At 37.6% G+C, this 18485-nt stretch overlaps 1 protein-coding gene across 2 annotated transcripts in view; it reads left to right on the forward strand.

Moving 5' to 3' along the window:
* ADAMTS2 (ADAM metallopeptidase with thrombospondin type 1 motif 2) overlaps positions 1-18485 on the forward strand; it is a 314797-nt gene that overhangs the window by 123490 nt on the left and 172822 nt on the right. For both annotated transcript variants that reach the window (XM_070739160.1, XM_070739161.1), the window contains exon 3: positions 6613-6766. In XM_070739160.1, coding sequence (XP_070595261.1) covers positions 6613-6766 — 154 coding nt within the window. The remainder of the gene's footprint in view (positions 1-6612; positions 6767-18485) is intronic.

Genomic DNA, 18485 nt, shown 5'->3' on the forward strand with positions numbered 1-18485 from the left:
AAATTTATATTCCTTGCAGTCATCTGGTTGTTAGCATTGTTTCTGAGAGTTGTTGAGGCCACTTGACTGTTATTCTGTGCCCTAGGGGCCACTTGAATAGTGCAAATGGTTTTGGGATCTTGTAACTGCTGAAATGACTGTGTTGTGAATAGTAGATAGGTGGTGTCATATCCTTCCCCTTATGTTGAGAAAGGGTTGTCAATCTTAAGGTAGATGGCCTCTTTGACTATCTTTCAAACCAGCAGTGCTCTCTGTCCAGAATTTGGACTTTGTTGTCTTCAAAAAAGTGACCTTTGTATTTCAAATGCAGATGGACTGTTGAATCTTGTCCTGATGGGTTTGTTCTCCTGTGTTGCATCATGCCTTTGTGAAGTGGCTGTTGCTCCAATGTACAGATCTGTACATATCTTACTGCATTGAATTGGTCCCACAACCATTTGATAAAGTTCTTGGATGAGAAGCAAAGGAAAAACAAAGTCCAGTTGCCTCTTGAAAAAGCACCTTTGGGATAATCATGGCTTGGATGACTGAGAATCTCCACTGATATAATCCAACTAATTTCTCCAGAAAGAGTGAAGTGCTTTTTCCATTTCATCCCCTTCAATCATCATGTCAAAAAGATGAACCTCTAAATAATATAGCATAAATTCATGCGCACAGTTAGCTTTAAAAGTCCAGCAGAGATTACTGAGGTAAATGGGCTGTTATACTTGAAGATATCTTGTGGGTTTCTGTCACATTGTATGTCTATACAATCTCTTAATTAAGAATCTGCTTGGTGGATGATTAGGGTGTTGGTCCAGCACTTGGGAGATTCTCAGCCATGGAAACTCACAAAATGAGCCAGCTAATCACAGCTTCAATTCAAAATTCCTCACTGGGTTGTTGTCATGGAAGAAAATTGGATGAGACAATGCTATGTCTGCTGTCTTGAGCTCTTGAAAGAAAGAATGGGCATCAATCAATCAATCAATCAATTAATCTTACAAACAGAAAAACAACATGAATATTCATGACAATAAAGATGGAATAGCTCAAGCAAGTTCAAAAATGCATTGATTGTCAGTCAAAAATTAGTAATGCTAAATACTTTTATAAAAAAGATTGTATAATCCTAGCCTTCTCATTCATTTTTTTACCCTGAAAAAGTTAGTTCTTTTCTACAATTTTTTTCCAGTGAATAAAATATTTGCTGTAAAAATTCATAGCTAAGCAGGGAGAACACCATACTATGCAAGAATATTATTTTAAGAGTACATGGAATAGAATTTCCTATGGTTTCCCCCCCCAATTTTCTTCCCTGAGGAATGATCACCCAATAATCCAAATTGAATGATAACTATTTCTTAGAAAAATATAAACCTAGCAAATTCACTGAAAGCATGCATGTGGATATGCAAGTACTTTTTTTTAAAGCTTCATGAACAAAAAACTTGAAAAAAACCTGGAACCATATGATTATATATGTTGACAATAGTTAGAATGCTTTATATACAAAAATGGAAAGATACACTAATTCCCACAATGGATGGATGGATGGAAATACTGATGGAACTAACAGAGATGGCTAACTTAACTGGTGTAATAAAAAAAAGAACACATCCATCTTTGTTTCTATTTAAAAACTGCTTCTGGATTTTTTTCTCTTTTTTGTATTGGGAAGGGGAAGAAACTTTGATTTGGGATTTTGATGATTAGATAAGTTTATTGTTATAGAAATGGCCAGCACAGTATGTAAAAAGTAAGAAATTGAGGCTGTCATGTAACATTACAGCATAAAATGTAATGTTTTATTCTATTGCACCAAAAAGATTCAGAAATCAATGCTATTCTTTCCCCCTTTTTCCTCTTTCCCCTACACTTCTCTCTTCTTTTCCCTTACCTCCTTTCCCATTATTTGCATTTGCTTTGATAAGTTCAATAAAAATATAAAAAGAGAGAAAGGATAAAGACCTCAAATAAAAATTTTCAGCAACTGAACAATTCATAGTACTCTCCTCTCTCTCTCTCTCTCTCTCTCTCTCTCTCTCTCTCTCTGTGTTAAATTTTAAAGTGAAAATTATCTAGATCCAGATTTGCTAAACAAAACCCCAAACCTTCTCTCTGGAACTGATAACTGGGGTTTTAAAGGAATATTTACACCACATGAATTACATCTACAAGTCTTGTCCACATTTTTAGTCAAAAGCATGTTTTAAGAGGAAGAAAAGTTATTTTGAATTGGCTCAGTTTTATCCAGCAGAGACAGAAACATTATATGCAGCAAGTGAAAACTAGGTGCTGCATTATATTGCAATTGTATATAATTTGTTTTTGTCAGTCGTTGGCAAAACAACTATCAGGAGATTCCCTCTTGATAGTTGCAGATTTTCTAGCACCAATCTTCTCTGGAATTTTAATAACCCAAGTTTCAGTGCTCTTTGCAATCTCATTTGAGTTATTCCAGAAGGGTTAATTCCTTTACCAAGATTGACTTTTTTAGACCCAAAAGCAGAATGAACATAATTCACTTTTATTTGTCTAGGAATCACCACACAGAAACTGCTGTAATGTTATAAGGGACAGCGGTAATATTTAATGTATGCACTTAGTAAGGACATTATGTCTTGTACTAACACTGTGATAAATATGGAATAACAAAGGAAGGAATTCCATAATTTATCCATTTTGTCATTCTCTGATTGTTCTACAAAGTGCATTTTTCTACATCAAAAATATTTTTGTGCAACAGGACTAAACATGATACTGTCTAGCCTTTACTGCACATTTGCTTGATGGATTTCAAAATTGCATGTACGGCATATCATCCCAAAAAATAGAGCCCAATTTTTGTTTTCAGTGGTCATTAAATACCAGTAAAGGAGAAAATAAATCAATGCAAATTTCTGGTACTACTTAAACAATGCCCAGATCATATCTCTGTTCTGACAAGCCAATAGAAAATCTCAGCTATGAGGGAACCAGAACTATGCATGTTGGCCCTGCCTATTACAGCCTTTTCATTCCAAACAGCTCTGTCTACTCTGTTCTTGGCCTCCCTATGCTGAGGTTATCCTACTTAATCCATCTAGGCTAGCAATCAAGGCTTTGAATTGGTTAGCCTGCCAACTATCCTACTATTTTCTTTTGCCCTTGGAATTATTACCCATCTTCACACAGATAGAGCTCCTAGTTTGGTTCTGTTCATTTTATTTAGACGAAGTCCATGTGATCTCCCACAAATTCCTACAAATAAACATAATATCCACAATAACATAAGTGTGATATAAAAGGGTGTGACTATGAATGATTCATGGTCTCCTTTTGTATCAGCTGCCTTTTTACATATGGGAAAACATCATAAACTGCCAAAAGAAATAGGAGAACGTGGAGCCATTTGAGGAATGAGGAACGATATGTTCTGAATTATCTCCTGGCTGGAATTTAAAGAAAGAGATTTGCTTGCTTGTGTATGGATATTAAAATTATTCTCAGACTGTATTTGAACTTTATGCGCAGATTTGCAAATTTGTCCTCCCCACCCCATATGGAAATATGACGCCAAAGTACGTTGCAAATTGATATTACCAAATTGATGTTGGGAGGAAGGGAAGCTAATTTCCTTTTTTTCAGTTTACCACTTGTAAATCATTCTGATTGGTATTGTTCGGCTTTCTAGTTTAAAGTGAAATCTATCTAAATTAGAGTAAGAAGTTACATGACAGAGTTTTAAAGTGCAGTTACCTATATGCCACTCAGAACTATGGCAAAAGTAAAATATAAGTGCTAGGTTGATGTCAACATTTTTTGTAGCAAACGGGTGGTGATTAACCAAAGGAAATATTCTCCCCCAAACAACAACAACAAAATAAAATAGCCATACAATTAGATCAGGGGTGTCAAACTCAAGGCCCAAGGCCTGGATCCGGCCCGTGGGATATTTTGATCCTGCTCTTGGGCCCGCCCTGGAAACAGCAAAGGACCGGCCCACAGTGCTTCTGCCAGCTAAAGCAGAGTTCATGTGGGCCACCTGCAGCCCTCCCCAGCTCCTTTTCGCTGGCAGAGGGTTGCAGGAGGCCGTCACAATTGAAAATAGAGATCGGGAGCCCATTTTGGCTGGCAGAGCAGTCAGGCCGCCACACAAATGAGATTAAGATGGCCACGCCCACCCCAGCCATATCCACCCTGCCCTCTGAAGTCAAACAACCCTGATGTGGCCCTCAGTGAAACTGAGTTTGATACCGCTGGATTAGAGGCATCTATGGATAGGATGTAAATTCTTTACTTTTCCTTTTGTACCCAAAATAACTTACTATAGAAATTGTACACTGAATGAAATGGGGAAATACCCTAATATCTCTGGCACTCCAGCATTATTTCTCTCTACCGGTGCAATTAAGATGTCTCTTCATTCCCAACATCTATTTCAATCAACAGAGTTGGCACAAGTTGGGTCCCTTCTATTAAAGAGTGTGATCTAGCAAACTGAAGAGGCGTGCCTCCTCTGTCATGGTGTCTGCACTTTGGATTGAGGCCCTGCCCAATATCCAAGTGGTTCCCACCCTAATGGCATTCCAGAAAGCCCTAAAGACCTAGTTGTTTTCCCAGGCTGAGGTAGGGTGGTTGGGCCCTCGGTCGGATTATTTGATGGGGAAGATATGGTTAGCTGCCTTTGCTATTAGTTCTTGTTTTTTAACTTTCTTCTTACTCCTTTAATAATTATTGTATCTTACTTAATTTTACTAATGTACACTGCCCTGTCTAGATTCAGAGTCAGGCTATGTCTAACTCGAATCAACTGAATAAAATTAATTAAATTTCCATGACATGAAATCTCAGGGTATTCAATCACGTTAGTGATGTTCAAATGCAACACTTTTTAGAAATACTTTTAAGTTCATGCTGAGCTTAGTGTGATTTCTAATATCAGAACTAAACTAAAGTCCTTTCTTATAAACTCAGTGATAGAATTTAGTCCCGGACCCAATAGTAATTTTCAATCCAATTAAAGTTTCTTTCTGTATGTAGAATGTAATTGACTCTTTGATTTCCTTTCATTATTGAGGTGAAGGGTCCAAACTGGCCGTAAGACCAATGCCAGGGTTCCAAGCAACACCCCTAATAAAGTGGAACTTTGAGGAATGCCTACCACAGTGTGTGCAGGTTGGAAGAAATTAAATCTTCCTGCCACATCTGCTTCATTTCAGAAACCATTTCCCCCTTCTGTGCACACTAATTGAAAAGAAAAGGGAAAGAAATTTAGTTGCTGACCTTTCTCCCTTCCCTCACTTCTACTTGCCCACATGGGGAGCAGAGGCTCTGAAGTGTGGCAAAGTTATATGGAAAACTTAAGTGTCTTGAATGCAGGCATGCTGGTTCCAATATGATTCAGAAGTTCCTGCCTTTATATGAATATATTTTAAAAAGCATTAGTCCAGCATCTCAATCAATTAAAGGCAGGGTCATAGCCTTGCATTTGTACTCATTCAAAATCTTTTGGAGCATATAGGTAGACTTTTTTAAAATCACCAACTGGTCCTTCAGGTCTCCCAACAGTACATTAATATCTAACCTTGTCGTAGGACTATCATGTATTCCCATTGGTATCTTACAACTATCATTTTGTTTGTTGTATCTTATGATTGTAGCTGATGATTTGTGATTGATCACTTCATTGTTTGTATGTATGTACAGTATATTGATAGGTTATATACTGGAAAGAAATTCCTTATGTGTCCAGTATTGGCCACACTTTGCCAAAAAAGAACTAATCTATTCTGTTCTGTTCTCTCTACTCTACTCTACTCTACTCTACTCTACTCTACTCTACTCTACCCTACCCTACCCTACTCTACTCTACCCTACCCTACCCTACCCTATTCTACTCTACCCTACCCTACCCTACCCTATTCTACTCTACTCTACACTCCACTATAATTTTGACACAGAAGTGAGTGCTAGAGCAGGATTACCAAATAGGATTTCTCTAGATGCTCTGTCTCTGTTAATCTGTTTTCACCCCTGTGGGCACACTGACAAATAAAATGGGGCATAAAATGGAAGATAAAATTTCATCTATCTCAATAAAAATGTATATTTTTAAAAAAATCATCCATCTCATCCATAACTACTGCCAGGCCAATCCTCTTCCTTCTCCTTAGATTGCAGCCAAGATGTCTCTACCCAATATAATTGGGTTGGTTTTGCTATTTACTGGTAGACCAAGTCAGTGCAAAGGCAACCCGTGCAGAATTTGTTTCAAAGCCTGTCCTGGGCAGATGCCATTTTTAATGCACTTTTACCACTATAACTTCATGAAAATGACTATTATATATTCTTCAACTGTAGTGGTGTTCTTATCATGGCTCCCTCTCCTCCTATAGCATAATTCCGGCTCTTGTTAATTAGATTCCAGAAGAAATCCCTTTAGTCTAATGCTTTACTATTGCCCTTCCTTGTCAAGCACAGACACTGATGTTGCTCTAATCAGGAATTCATCTTGCTTACTCTCTGCATCCTAACTGCTCCCTGGAGAAGGCTAAAGTGTGCTTGCGCATATTGTAGAGATTTATTCAAAATGTCTGCAGCATGGGCAGTAATTTGAAATGTTCAATCTTTGCCCTGTCACTTCAGGCTGGCATGATTCGCACGGACAAGGACGAGTATTTCATTGAACCTCTACAGAAGGGGAAGCAGGAGGAGGAAGAAGGAAGGACCCATGTGGTATACCGCAGGACAGCTGTCAAGGGAGCATTTCATAGAGAGCACCCAGACACCCAACCTAGAGGTAAGGTTACAGTGATCCTGAAAAGTGATGCCTGAACCCTTTCAGCTAAAAGCATGTGTTCAGTAGCAGCACCATAGGTAGAATTGCTACTGCTGCTCTACTTCCTTGAGGAATGAGATTCCTTCTTTCTGGTTTATTTGCTTCAACATTTGTTGCTTAAATGAGATAGAAGACTTAAAAGAAATAGGTTTTGGTTCATTAAGCTTCCCAACATCAATTATTGTCCTAAATACTTTTTTGGCCTGTTTGGGCAATAAAACCGGCAGCATAGGCCAATTATGACAAGTTTGAATTATGGAAAGAAGATCTTTAAAATGTAGATCCATTGTATAGAAATTTACAAAGAATGCTACATGAGAAAAAACCAGGAACCTCTGTGAATAATATAGATTAGATTTATTGGATTTATATGCCGCCTCTCTCCGCAAACTCGGATATATAGATAGGCATTGATTATGTTAGCACTATTCAGGTATTTAGCTGACCTTGGGAAATTGCCAAATTGTATAGGAAGACTTGTGTATGGGTTAAATGCCCTCCTTATGCATCACTCATTCCCTCTATTCTTGATATGGAAGTCAGAAAGGAAGACACTGTTTATGCATCTAAGTGCAAAAAGAAATGCAACTAGCATTTGTTTTTAGATCTGCACATTGAATTTGTCAAGATCGAGAATTGACCTGAACTAGCATAGCCATCTCTATATCCCTCTGGCCTTGAAGGGTTCCATGCTTAGATTTAATGTTTGAACAGAATTGTTGCAAAGGTTTGTGTGGCTGAAACAATTGGCCTAGCTTGAGCATGCCAGATTGATGTGGTCAAAGAAATCATTCAGTGAATGCTGTTCACACCTTTAGATATTGATTCTGAACTGTTGCAAAATCAAGACTCACATAATATGCTTAAATGCCCCTAGGGTTTTGTCCAATTGGTGGATTGTTTCCAGAGCCTTGTAATTATCTAGAAGTATAAGTATATATTTGCTTTCTTCATAATATTACCTTTATTCTTGATTCTTCCAAAGTGTGTGTGAAAAATCTTTTATCTGTTCAGTTTTTCCTTTGATTTGAACTATTATTATTCAAAGGAATAATTTTGAGTGAAACATGATGGGAAATATTTATTGGGCTTGATGAGTAAAAGTCTGATATCAATCATAGTTTCCTATACAGTGGTACCTCTACCTAAGAACGCCTCTACTTACGAACTTTTCTAGATACGAACTGGGTGTTCAAGATTTTTTTGCCTCTTCTCAAGAATCATTTTCCATTTACAAACCCAAGCCTCCAAAACTGTAACTGGAAAAGGCAGGGAGAAGCCTCTCTGGGACCTCTCTAGGAATCTCCTGGGAGGAAACAGGGCCTCCACCCACCCTGTGGTTTCTCCAATTGCATGCATTATTTGCTTTTACATTGATTCCTCTGGGAAAATTGCTTCTTCTTACAAACTTTTCTACTTAAGAAACTTGTCACGGAATGAATTAAGTTCATAAGTAGAGGCACCACTGTATTCCTACATTCTAGTAACAAATTCACAAGAACTGTTACAAAGCATATGGGCGAGAATCTTTTGTGCTGTTCCTGCACTGTACAATACAGGCTCACATGATGTTAGAGGCACTTGGGTTTGCTGAATAAAGTGCCAAAGCACAATCTACAAAGGGTCAAGCTTGGCTTTATATCAGACAGAAAATGCTGAGGAGGCCATGGCATTTCCACACCATTTATGTTTATCGTCCCATATTCCTGTTCATTTTGGCTGAAAGGCAGAACAATACGTATCTCATGGAATGTCTTGCACACCTGGAACTAGAGTCCTACTTCTAGTTGTTGTGGTTAGCTCTGGCCCAGCTCCTGCCCCAAGGACTGTGGATGTGGGGGAGACATCCACATGCTGCAGGCCTGTTTTGCCCCCGGTGGAATCTGCTGATGAAGGCTCCTCTGACCAAGAAGACATGAGTGACAGGAGAGTGTGGCAGACAGTTCCGAAGGAGATCAATTATCTAGCTCCTCCTTGGATTCAGAACAAGAGTTAATGATACAGCCACGCATGCGGAGAGCGATGCATAGGCAACAACAACTGAGAGATTATTATCAAAGAAAATGAGGCCACCTGTGGTTGGGTGGGGCTGTGGAAATTAGTGAGGCTGCTATAAAGAACAGCCTGTGGGTTTGGCCATTGTGGAGGATTATCTGATTGTTGTGTTTCGTGACTGCTTTACTGACATTGACCTTTTGTGTGCTGATTTTCCCCCGCTTTGAAACTAAACCAGAGCAAAGTGTGTTTCACTTTGTGAAAGAAGAAGGACTGTGAATTGCCTCACAGCTGCAAGCTAAGTATCACAGAACTGATAAGGGACTTGTACAAATTACCAGTTTGTTTGGAGACCAGTGCTCTTTGCTATACAAAAAGAGGGCTTAGGTTAAGTGAATTTTCATTATAAAGAACATTGTTTTGAATTTTCAAACGTGTGTGTGTCTGAAATTTGTACCTGTGAATTTTTGGGAGGAGTCTACCAGAGAGCCCGACAGAACACTAGTGAAGGGCTTTGTCTCATAAGTAAGATTGGACTACCAATTTAGTTTTCTTCTGAATGGAGGTGAGTGGAGGTAATGTCATTTTGTCCTTTAGCTAAAGCAACTAAACAAGCAAGATAAACATTGAACAATAAAGGTACATTCTCTCTCAACATGTATCTATGTAGCCTATAATCCTGGGGCCAATCCTGCCTAGTATTTTGTTTTCTTGAATCAGCCAAGCAGCTAAGTGCTACTACCTACTGAGGATAGACAAGGATCACACATGAAAAATCGTTGTTTCTGATTCCAATAACTTAATTGTACATAATTTACAATGTGAGGGGATGAATAGAAGAACCAAAACATTGAATAAGTGTTGATGTACAAGGTAATTAGTCCTTTTTTAAAAAAAAATGCACTTGTTTACTATATAATTTTTGGATGTGACTATCTGATTTAGCCCCTTTATTATTTATTTATCAAATGTATATAGCTGCCCATCTCATTTGTATGTACCGATATAAGAAAATGACTTTGAGAGACAGATGGAAGACTAGACAATAGTCTGATGAATGAAATCTGAATCCAAAGGAGATCTGAGGTTGGAGAAAGCATCTTGGAAGGGATCTTCCCTAGTTTTGGGGAAAATAAATGTGAGGAAGGGGAGAAGTGCTTTCAGACTTAGCAAGATTCTATTACTGAAGGTTAGCATTACGATTGATTGATTGATTGATTGATTTAAACTCACAAACTCCTGCTTTCTAGCCTAGTGGCTCAACCACTGGACCAAACTGGCTCTATCTTACAATTAAGGTGGTGTTAATACTCATGGTTGATGCTTCTTGTTTGGACTACCTTGAAGGGCTGATAGAATGTGGTTTAGGTGGTGCACACAGTTAAAACAAAACCCTTAAAAATATAAACAAAACCACAGGAGGGTGCATTCAAAATTTTAAGGTTTTTCTTAAATTCAATAGGTTTGAGGCCAATCTCCCCTTGAGGGGGATGATGTTTTGCAGGACAGGTGTCACAGCAGAGAAGGCTCATCTCCTGGGTCCAGTCAGGTGGAACACCTTGGCCCAGTGACATGCTCTCTTGTTGGAAATGTTGTGCTAAGCGCTGCCACATCAAGAGCTTGCTTTCCGCTTGAGCCAAGTTTTATTGGTTGATTAAAATGCTGCTTAGCAATGACGGGAAATACTCACCTCTACTACGCGGATCAATATCAATCATAGGTTTGTCTCTCTTGGAAATGTTGTGGAGAAAAGAGAAACATTGCATTAATTGGGGGTCCTATTTATCTGTCACTTTCCATGTCGTCACTTGCAGCCCTAGTGTATTCATATGAATCCATGCTCTTGCTGATGAAAAGATACTTATCCTACTTGAGAGTAAGTTTGAATGCAGGAGGGTTTGAAAGGATGGGCATGCATGTTGGCACTTCATTCACTTCATTCAGTTAAGTCTATGTTTTTAGATGAGATACCTAAAGGATAATGGCTTATATGATAGCACATTTCTGTGGATGATACAAGGCCCTGCTTCCACAGGATTCCAAATTCTATGGGTTGCAAGCATAGATCACTTTAGACTTTTTGATTAATCCTTGGAAATCAGACAATGAAAGAGGTGAGGTTGCATGTGCAGCCCTGATCCCTATCTGTTTTTTTAGGCTGTTACACATTCAAGCAAACTTCTGAAGAAGATTTCTAATTGTTTAAATTTGTGATGAAGCCAAATGATCAGGTTTCCCTTGTAGCACATTTTTTTGTTAGTCTTCGAATGCAGATTGTTGGGTTAATAATGTGTTGATGCAAATTATTTCAGTGTTGGAAAAATATTTAACTGCCACATATTTTTCTCTGAAACAAAAGAGCTTGAGCATAATTCATGCCTTATGGCATTACTTTTAAAAATCTTAGTTGTTAAAATAAACAGAAAAAAAACAGCAAACAGAGATTTCACAAAACAGTAAGATTTCCTACTGCAATTGACTGAGTTGGTCAATATGGTCTTTGGTACCAATATCTCCGAAACAGTAGCAGAAATCCAGAGTATGGAATGTAAATTATTCTCAAGTGTTATTTGAAATACTCACCCATTTATTAATGTACTGTTGAATAAATCTTAGTCCTGTTTCCTTTAGGCAAAGTAGTCTGAAACCAATGATGCTACAAATCAAGCTGAATACTTTTTCTGTGTACATTTAATGAAAAACATAAGAAGACTGGTTAACAAATAAACAATTAAAACAAATAAAATGCAATGAATGCAATTTCTTCCTGTTTGTGACATGCTTATCTATGGTATCTGTGGGGGTTGTAGTAGTCCTCTTAATATAAAATTTGTTAAAATATTCATGACTGAGCGAGCCATGTTAACAAGATTAGCCAATGAATAGGCATAGCAACTAAGTCAGCCAATGGGAGCTTACCACTTCTGAATCTGTGCAGAGAATCAAAACTGAGAAGCGTAAGGCTGGGTGTGGCTCCAGGTCCACACTCTATACCCTTACACTTTGAACTCTGCTGAAATGAAACTAATTGTTCTAGGCTGCATGTAACTGATTGAAGAAGAAGAATACTTGTGGTATTGTAAATATATGTAAACATGGTAAATATGGTTTTTGCAACAAACTTTAATAAAATTTATATACACTGTTTGTTTGTTTGTTTGTTTGCTTGCTTGTTTGTTTTGTTCGTTCAGTTCTCAGCTGGGTTATTCATTTAGATGTTATTATATCAGCTAGCATTGTTGGATGGTAATTACTAAGATTTGCCTAAGACATCTGGGAACCAGTGATGGATCTGTATGGAAGAAATCCAAACATCTGTTTAATTCTATCTTATGCAGGAGGACAGTGTTTAGAGGTTCTCCTGAAGTAAGTTTACTCACAGTCATGTTGGGATTCAGATACCTACTGGTATTTATAATTCTCATAATAATTAATTATGACACATTTCAAGAAAAAAGAAACACAGTAGCACATTTGACTATTGTTCAAAAAAAGCACTAGTGAAAATTGGCTTTTCCACCCAAAAGAACAGGTTGGGCAGCCCAGGAAGTTTTAATATTGATTCTAAAAGTAGGGTTTGTTTCAATAAGGTAACAGTGACATTAATTCTTTCATTATGATTTTCTATCTTTTCTTCAATAAATATCACTTATCATAAATTCTTGGAATTTTGTGTCCTTGTCTAACTGATTCCAGTCTGGAATAATTCTTCTATGAGAAGAAAAGTAGAAAAGGAATACTATATTTACAATATCACAACAGCTGCTTAAAATTGCTGTCTTCAACATAATATAGTAATCAGGGATATAAACTAATCCCTTCTGAGCTCTAGTTTTTCTATTAATCTTTTCAAATGCAGATAATTAAATAGAAACTTGGTCACCTCTGCAAGGAAATACTTTTTCAGTTTTGAACTTTCTGGTTCCTTGGTTTTATACTGTTGCTTATCTATTTAATTAGGAAAAAAGGAATAGCAGGTAGCCACAACCTTATACAGAGACATTAGATATTTTACCTTTAAAAAAAATCTCACCCTCATTATTCTTATAAACGCCTCAAATCATTGACTATATCTAGTACTCCATTTTCCTCCTATTTTCCCCACAACAATTCTGTGAGGTAAGTTGGCCTGAGAGAGCAAGAGAGAGAGAGTGACTGGCCCAAAGTTATCCCGCTGTTTTTCACTTTTAAGGGAGGCTTAGAATGGACAGTATCCTGGTTTCTGGCCTTAACTACTGCCCACAGATTGTAACCTAAAACTAATAATGATAATGGTAAAACTTGCTTGCAAAGATTTGTTTATCTGTTCTTCACTCTCCTATATTCTTAGCCTATGCATAAAGCTGTACTCTAGCTTTTCCATAGAACGTCCGTGAAAACACAAAACAGTTCTTGTTGTTGACTTCCAGACATTTTGTCTTTGAAAGAAATGCTATGTGTTTAAAGAAAACATACACTAATAGAATTGCATAAGATTGTGTCAGTCTGGAAATCATTTTAACTTTAATCAAAATGTTATATGAGTTAAAAGGGAAAAGAAATGCATCTTGGCAAGGCAGTCTGTTTTTGGTTTAATGTCAGTAAGAGGCTTAAGGTTATAACATTTCCAGGATATATCACATGATGGTATTTTGTCAGTAGGCTGGGGCATATGAGCATCCTAAGCAAGTACCCATATTAATAGTCCAAGTGCAACACTGATATATTTATGCCAAACATAATAATATGTGGAAAAATGAAGTGGAAAAATGATCTGAAAGCAACAGTTCCATTAGTATGTAGCTGTGGTAGCCAAATGCGCTGAACAAACTTAATATGTTTCTCCTAGGTTCTGGTATGTGAACCACTACAAAACTTGAGTCTCTGCTAGAGACAGGCAACAGTGAGATAAGAATGACATTTCTAATTCTAAAAGGCTTATTTCAAGCAATAAGTTTGTGTCATACAATGCACATGCCTTCTAGTTGATGATGATGATGATAATAATAATAAATAATAATAATAATAATAATAATAATAATAATAATAATTTATTAGATTTGTATGCCACCCCTATCCGAAGACTCGGGGCGGCTCACAACAGTAATAAAAACAGTATAACAATGGGACAAATCTAATAATAAAAATATATAAAAACCCCAATAATTAAAAACCATACAGCACATACACACCAAACATGAAATATAAAAAACCTGGGGGAGATGTCTTAGTTCCCCCATGCCTTGTGATATAGGTGGGTCTTGAGTAACTTGCGAAAGACAAGGAGGGTGGGGGCTGTTCTAATCTCTGGGGGGAGTTGATTCCAGAGGGCCGGGGCCACCACAGAGAAGGTTCTTCCCCTGGGGCCCGACATTGATAGGATGCATGCCACACTATTTTGGCTTACATAGTAGTCAATTGTGCAGTGATCTAGCACAGAGCAAAACTGGACTTAATTTGTGCTTATGGCATTCTCGATAAAATGTAGTAATACTAACCAATACTGTGATTGTCAGAAAGGTCCATGTCTTATAGGTGTGACTAAGACTGGCAATGCAGTCTGCACCTGAATCCTGCTAAAAGGTATTATATGGCTGGCTTGACTGAGCATTGATTGGATATATAATACAGTATGGATTTAGGGGGAAATTGTAGAATTTTCTAAATGAGTAAATAGCAATAGGATTTAGACTTATATACTGCTTTACAGTGCTTTACAGGTCTCTGGTTTACAGAGGCAGCATATTGCCTTCAACAATATAGGTCCTTGGAAGGATGGAAGGCTTATTCAACATTGATCTGGGAATCAAACTGCTGGCAGTCAGCAGAATTAGCCTGTAATACTACATTCTAACCACTGTGCCACCAGGGCTCAATAAATCATTCAGGGACCCAAGTATTAATGAGAATAGTGCTGTTTGATGAACAGTTGTGAAAAAGTGTTAATTTTAGATACTTGATTTAAAGAGAAGTCAATTGATATGTCCGTACAGTATAGCAAATGAATGAATGCAATCAAAAATAAATGACTGATTTTATTTTTTATAATCTATAACTGAGAAAATTGGGCTACATGGGTGACAAAAGATTCTGTATGTGAGATTAATTGCTCAATACTGAACGGGAAATAAGACAAGGATATGCAATGTCTCCCTGGATAAATGTGTAAGAAAAGTCTGTGCTGATATCAGGGATATTTTGATTTGTTATTGTGAATGTGAGTGTATTTTTATGCAGATGGTATATCAAGTTGGCTGAAAAACCAAATTATTTTCAGCAAAGTTTATATAGATTGTATAATGCTGTAAGGAGAATTGATCTGACAATTAATGCATTGATTAATTTGAGTAGTTGTGATTGACATGGAAAATGGACTAGACTGTTGCAAAGTGCATACAGCAGGCAAAAACTGGAACAAGATGAATTTCTGCATCTTGTGAAAAGTATACAAATGAACAAAAATGGGGAAAAGATGATGAAATTTTCAGAGGCACAAATGCTGATGGAAAGGTGGTGTGGTCTCTTATGAAGGATGAAAGTTTATTGAAAAAAAATTAAAAATGACTTCTGCTCACTTTTGTTGAATAGGAAAGAATTGGGTATGTCAAGCAAACCATTTATGCAGTCAAAATGGGATAGTTCAGATTTGTGTGAAATTAAAAAAGAAAAGAAAACATAGGATCAAGAATGAATGGGTGCTGAATGAATGTAGATTGAATATAAGTTATAGATCAGTTATGAAAGAAGTATGTTGAGGCCATCAGCTCATCGAAAGAGAATAATGGAAATCATTTTTTAAAAAGAATCCTACATGAAGAAAGTGTACACAGATTATGTCGTCTGGACAAAACAACAGTTTTCTAAGAAGAATTTGCCTTTTAAATTGTCATCCTGTGCAATGATTTCTTCAGGGTACTTACATTACTTTTTAGGAAACAGATGCATCTATTTTTTTCCTTTGTTCCTTTGGAATTCCTCAAATGACTCATAAATTGGCTGCTGGCCATTCTAATTTAAAGAAACTTTGGCAGTTACCTTTAAAAAGGAATTACTCCATTAGAAAACTGATGTTTCTACAAATCCAGTCAATATTTCCCTTTCAGTATATAGTCCCAATGATTAATGAGAGTTCTCTTATTGTGCAGTCAGGAAAGCAGCAATGACCGGTTTTGTATGGTATGTGCATGATAAATACATCTGTCTTTTCCTTGATGTCCCCTCTCCTTTTTGCAGAATCATATAGATTTTCCAAGACGTGATGGATGTGAATTTTATTGTGAATCAGCTCTCTAAAATAAGAGGCATAGATGTGCCCTTCTGAGAACATGAATCTCATCTGGGCGACAAAGCTTCCAAAAAATAAATAAATAACAATTATATATCACTAGACATTAGATCTGTCACAGGAATTTTCTTTTACATTCGTATAGTTGGTGAGTTGATCCTTTTTGTCTACTTATTTTCTCTTTCTGAGCAAAAGAAAATAAAAACTTTTGGTAGATCTTCCCTATTATTTTTAGTACATTAAGAGGTGAGATTCATGATGAAAGCTAATGTCCAGATTTGCATGTTCTATTAAACTTTAGTTCACACTAATTAAACAAATTAGTTCTCAGATACTGATGAGCAAAAAAGAGCACCCCAAAAAGTTTTACAAAACATAGTTACACAAATTCAGAGACAAAAGCAAACAAATCTTTTAATGTGGCAGGTGAATTCAGCCAGTGAAGTGACTGACAGGTAGTGAAATCGGATTCTGCTTGAGCCAATGGAACTCAAGCATTTTAGAGGTTGTAGAAACTATTTTATGGGCTGACATAGCTGCTTATAAATAAAGGGGAAAAAACAGAAAAGGGGTTTCATTTTCTCTGGACCATAAGGAAGCATAAATAGGGGGGAAATACCTGTATAAGCTGTTTACTGCAGTTTATTCTTTAAAATTCATCTTTGGCTTATTTAGTCAGATTGCGAAGTTTCTCAGAATTACACTGACATCTAAGCTCAGGTTATAATTATAATTTCCAAGAAACAAAGCTCCCCAGGTAAAACCCATGCTCCTAATGACTAAATTTACTTTGCAAGATAGCTGCTTCACATGAAAGATTGTGTGTGTGTGTGTGTGTGTGTGTGTGTGTGTGTGTGATGGATGTTCCTGTCATCCATCTAGGTATCTGCCCTTGAGCATTTAGCTGCTGGCCTTCCTGTAGGGGCCCTCGTGGAACATTGTTTTTCCTATGGTGAAGTCTGGATGATCTTTCACAGTGGCATGTGTGACTGAATGAGCTTTGCTTAGCAGAGATGTAATCAAGATGGAAGGCAAGGAAGCAGGGTTTGTGTAGCTCATCTGTAATTACATGCTGATACTGAAAGATCATAGCTTTGAATTCTGCAATTGAGGATTTATTTGTTTACATTTATATGGCCACCTTGCTTGCCAAAATGATCTGGGAAGCAAATAAGACTATAAGAATTATAAATCACCATTAAAAACAACAACACCCCACAACACATAATCTAAATAAAAAAGAAGAAATTGCAGCCAAGAATAAAACCTCAGAATAATAACTAGCTAGCTTGGCTTCCCAAATTTGCCAACCTCCCGAGCCTGGGTAAACAGTCAGATTTTCAGTGCTTTTCCAAAGACCAGCAGGTTGGGGCCAATGATATTGGCAAGATAGGTCATAGGATGATATTTCATATTGTGGTGCACACCAAGGAGCTTGTGTGATGTATCTGAAGAGGTTCCAGCTATAATACTATGGAACTCTTCTAGTTCTTAGTGCCTGGAGGAATATTGGCTGTTGAGCTGATGAATAGTTAGCTCACCTCATCATCCTGATGGATTTAGGGAGCCTTGTCCTCATATTGCACAGCTTATTTATTTATTGTTTATCGATTTGATTTGATTTGATTTGTATGCCGCCCCTCTCCGTAGACTCGGGGCGGTTCACAGCAATAATAAACAATATACTGTATAACAAATCTAATAATTTAAGAGAAACACTAAAAACCCCATTATTAAAAGCAAACATACACACAAACATACCATACATAAACTGTATAGGCCCAGGGGAGATTTTTCAATTCCCCCATGCCTGACGGCAGAGGTGGGTTTTAAGGAGTTTATGAAAGGCAGGGAGGGTGGGGGCAGTTCTAATCTCTGGGGGGAGCTGGTTCCAGAGGGTCGGGGCCGCCACAGAGAAGGTTCTTCCCCTGGGTCTCGCCAAATGGCATTGTTTAGTTGACGGGACCCGGAGAAGGCCAACTCTGTGGGACCTAATCGGTCGCTGGGATTAGTGTGGCAGAAGGCAGTCCCGGAGATATTACCTGCTACACCAGCCAAGCTTTCTCTGTGATTCAGATATATTCACAACTAACAACAACAAAATGTAAGAACTATGAGGATGAATTATGTGAATATAATATAGCAGCAGAACCTGGCTGCTGGAAGAGACAGATCTTTGTACCCCAAATCCCCCTGCTAAAATGGCTAATCTCTGAGAAAGGGATGCCATCTGCTCCTCCCTGCAGAGTTGATTTGGGAATTCTGCTTGCATGCCTGGCCTGGATGATGGTGGAGGATCTGATCTGGTCAATCAATATTATTTCTGAGCTGAGATGGCGCAGTGGGTAGAGTGCAGTACTGCAGGCCACTAAAGCTGACTGCTAGATCTGCAGGTCAGCGATTCAAATCTCATCACCGGCT

Source organism: Erythrolamprus reginae, chromosome 2 (assembly GCF_031021105.1).
Source record: "Erythrolamprus reginae isolate rEryReg1 chromosome 2, rEryReg1.hap1, whole genome shotgun sequence".
NCBI classification, from domain to species: domain Eukaryota; kingdom Metazoa; phylum Chordata; class Lepidosauria; order Squamata; family Dipsadidae; genus Erythrolamprus; species Erythrolamprus reginae.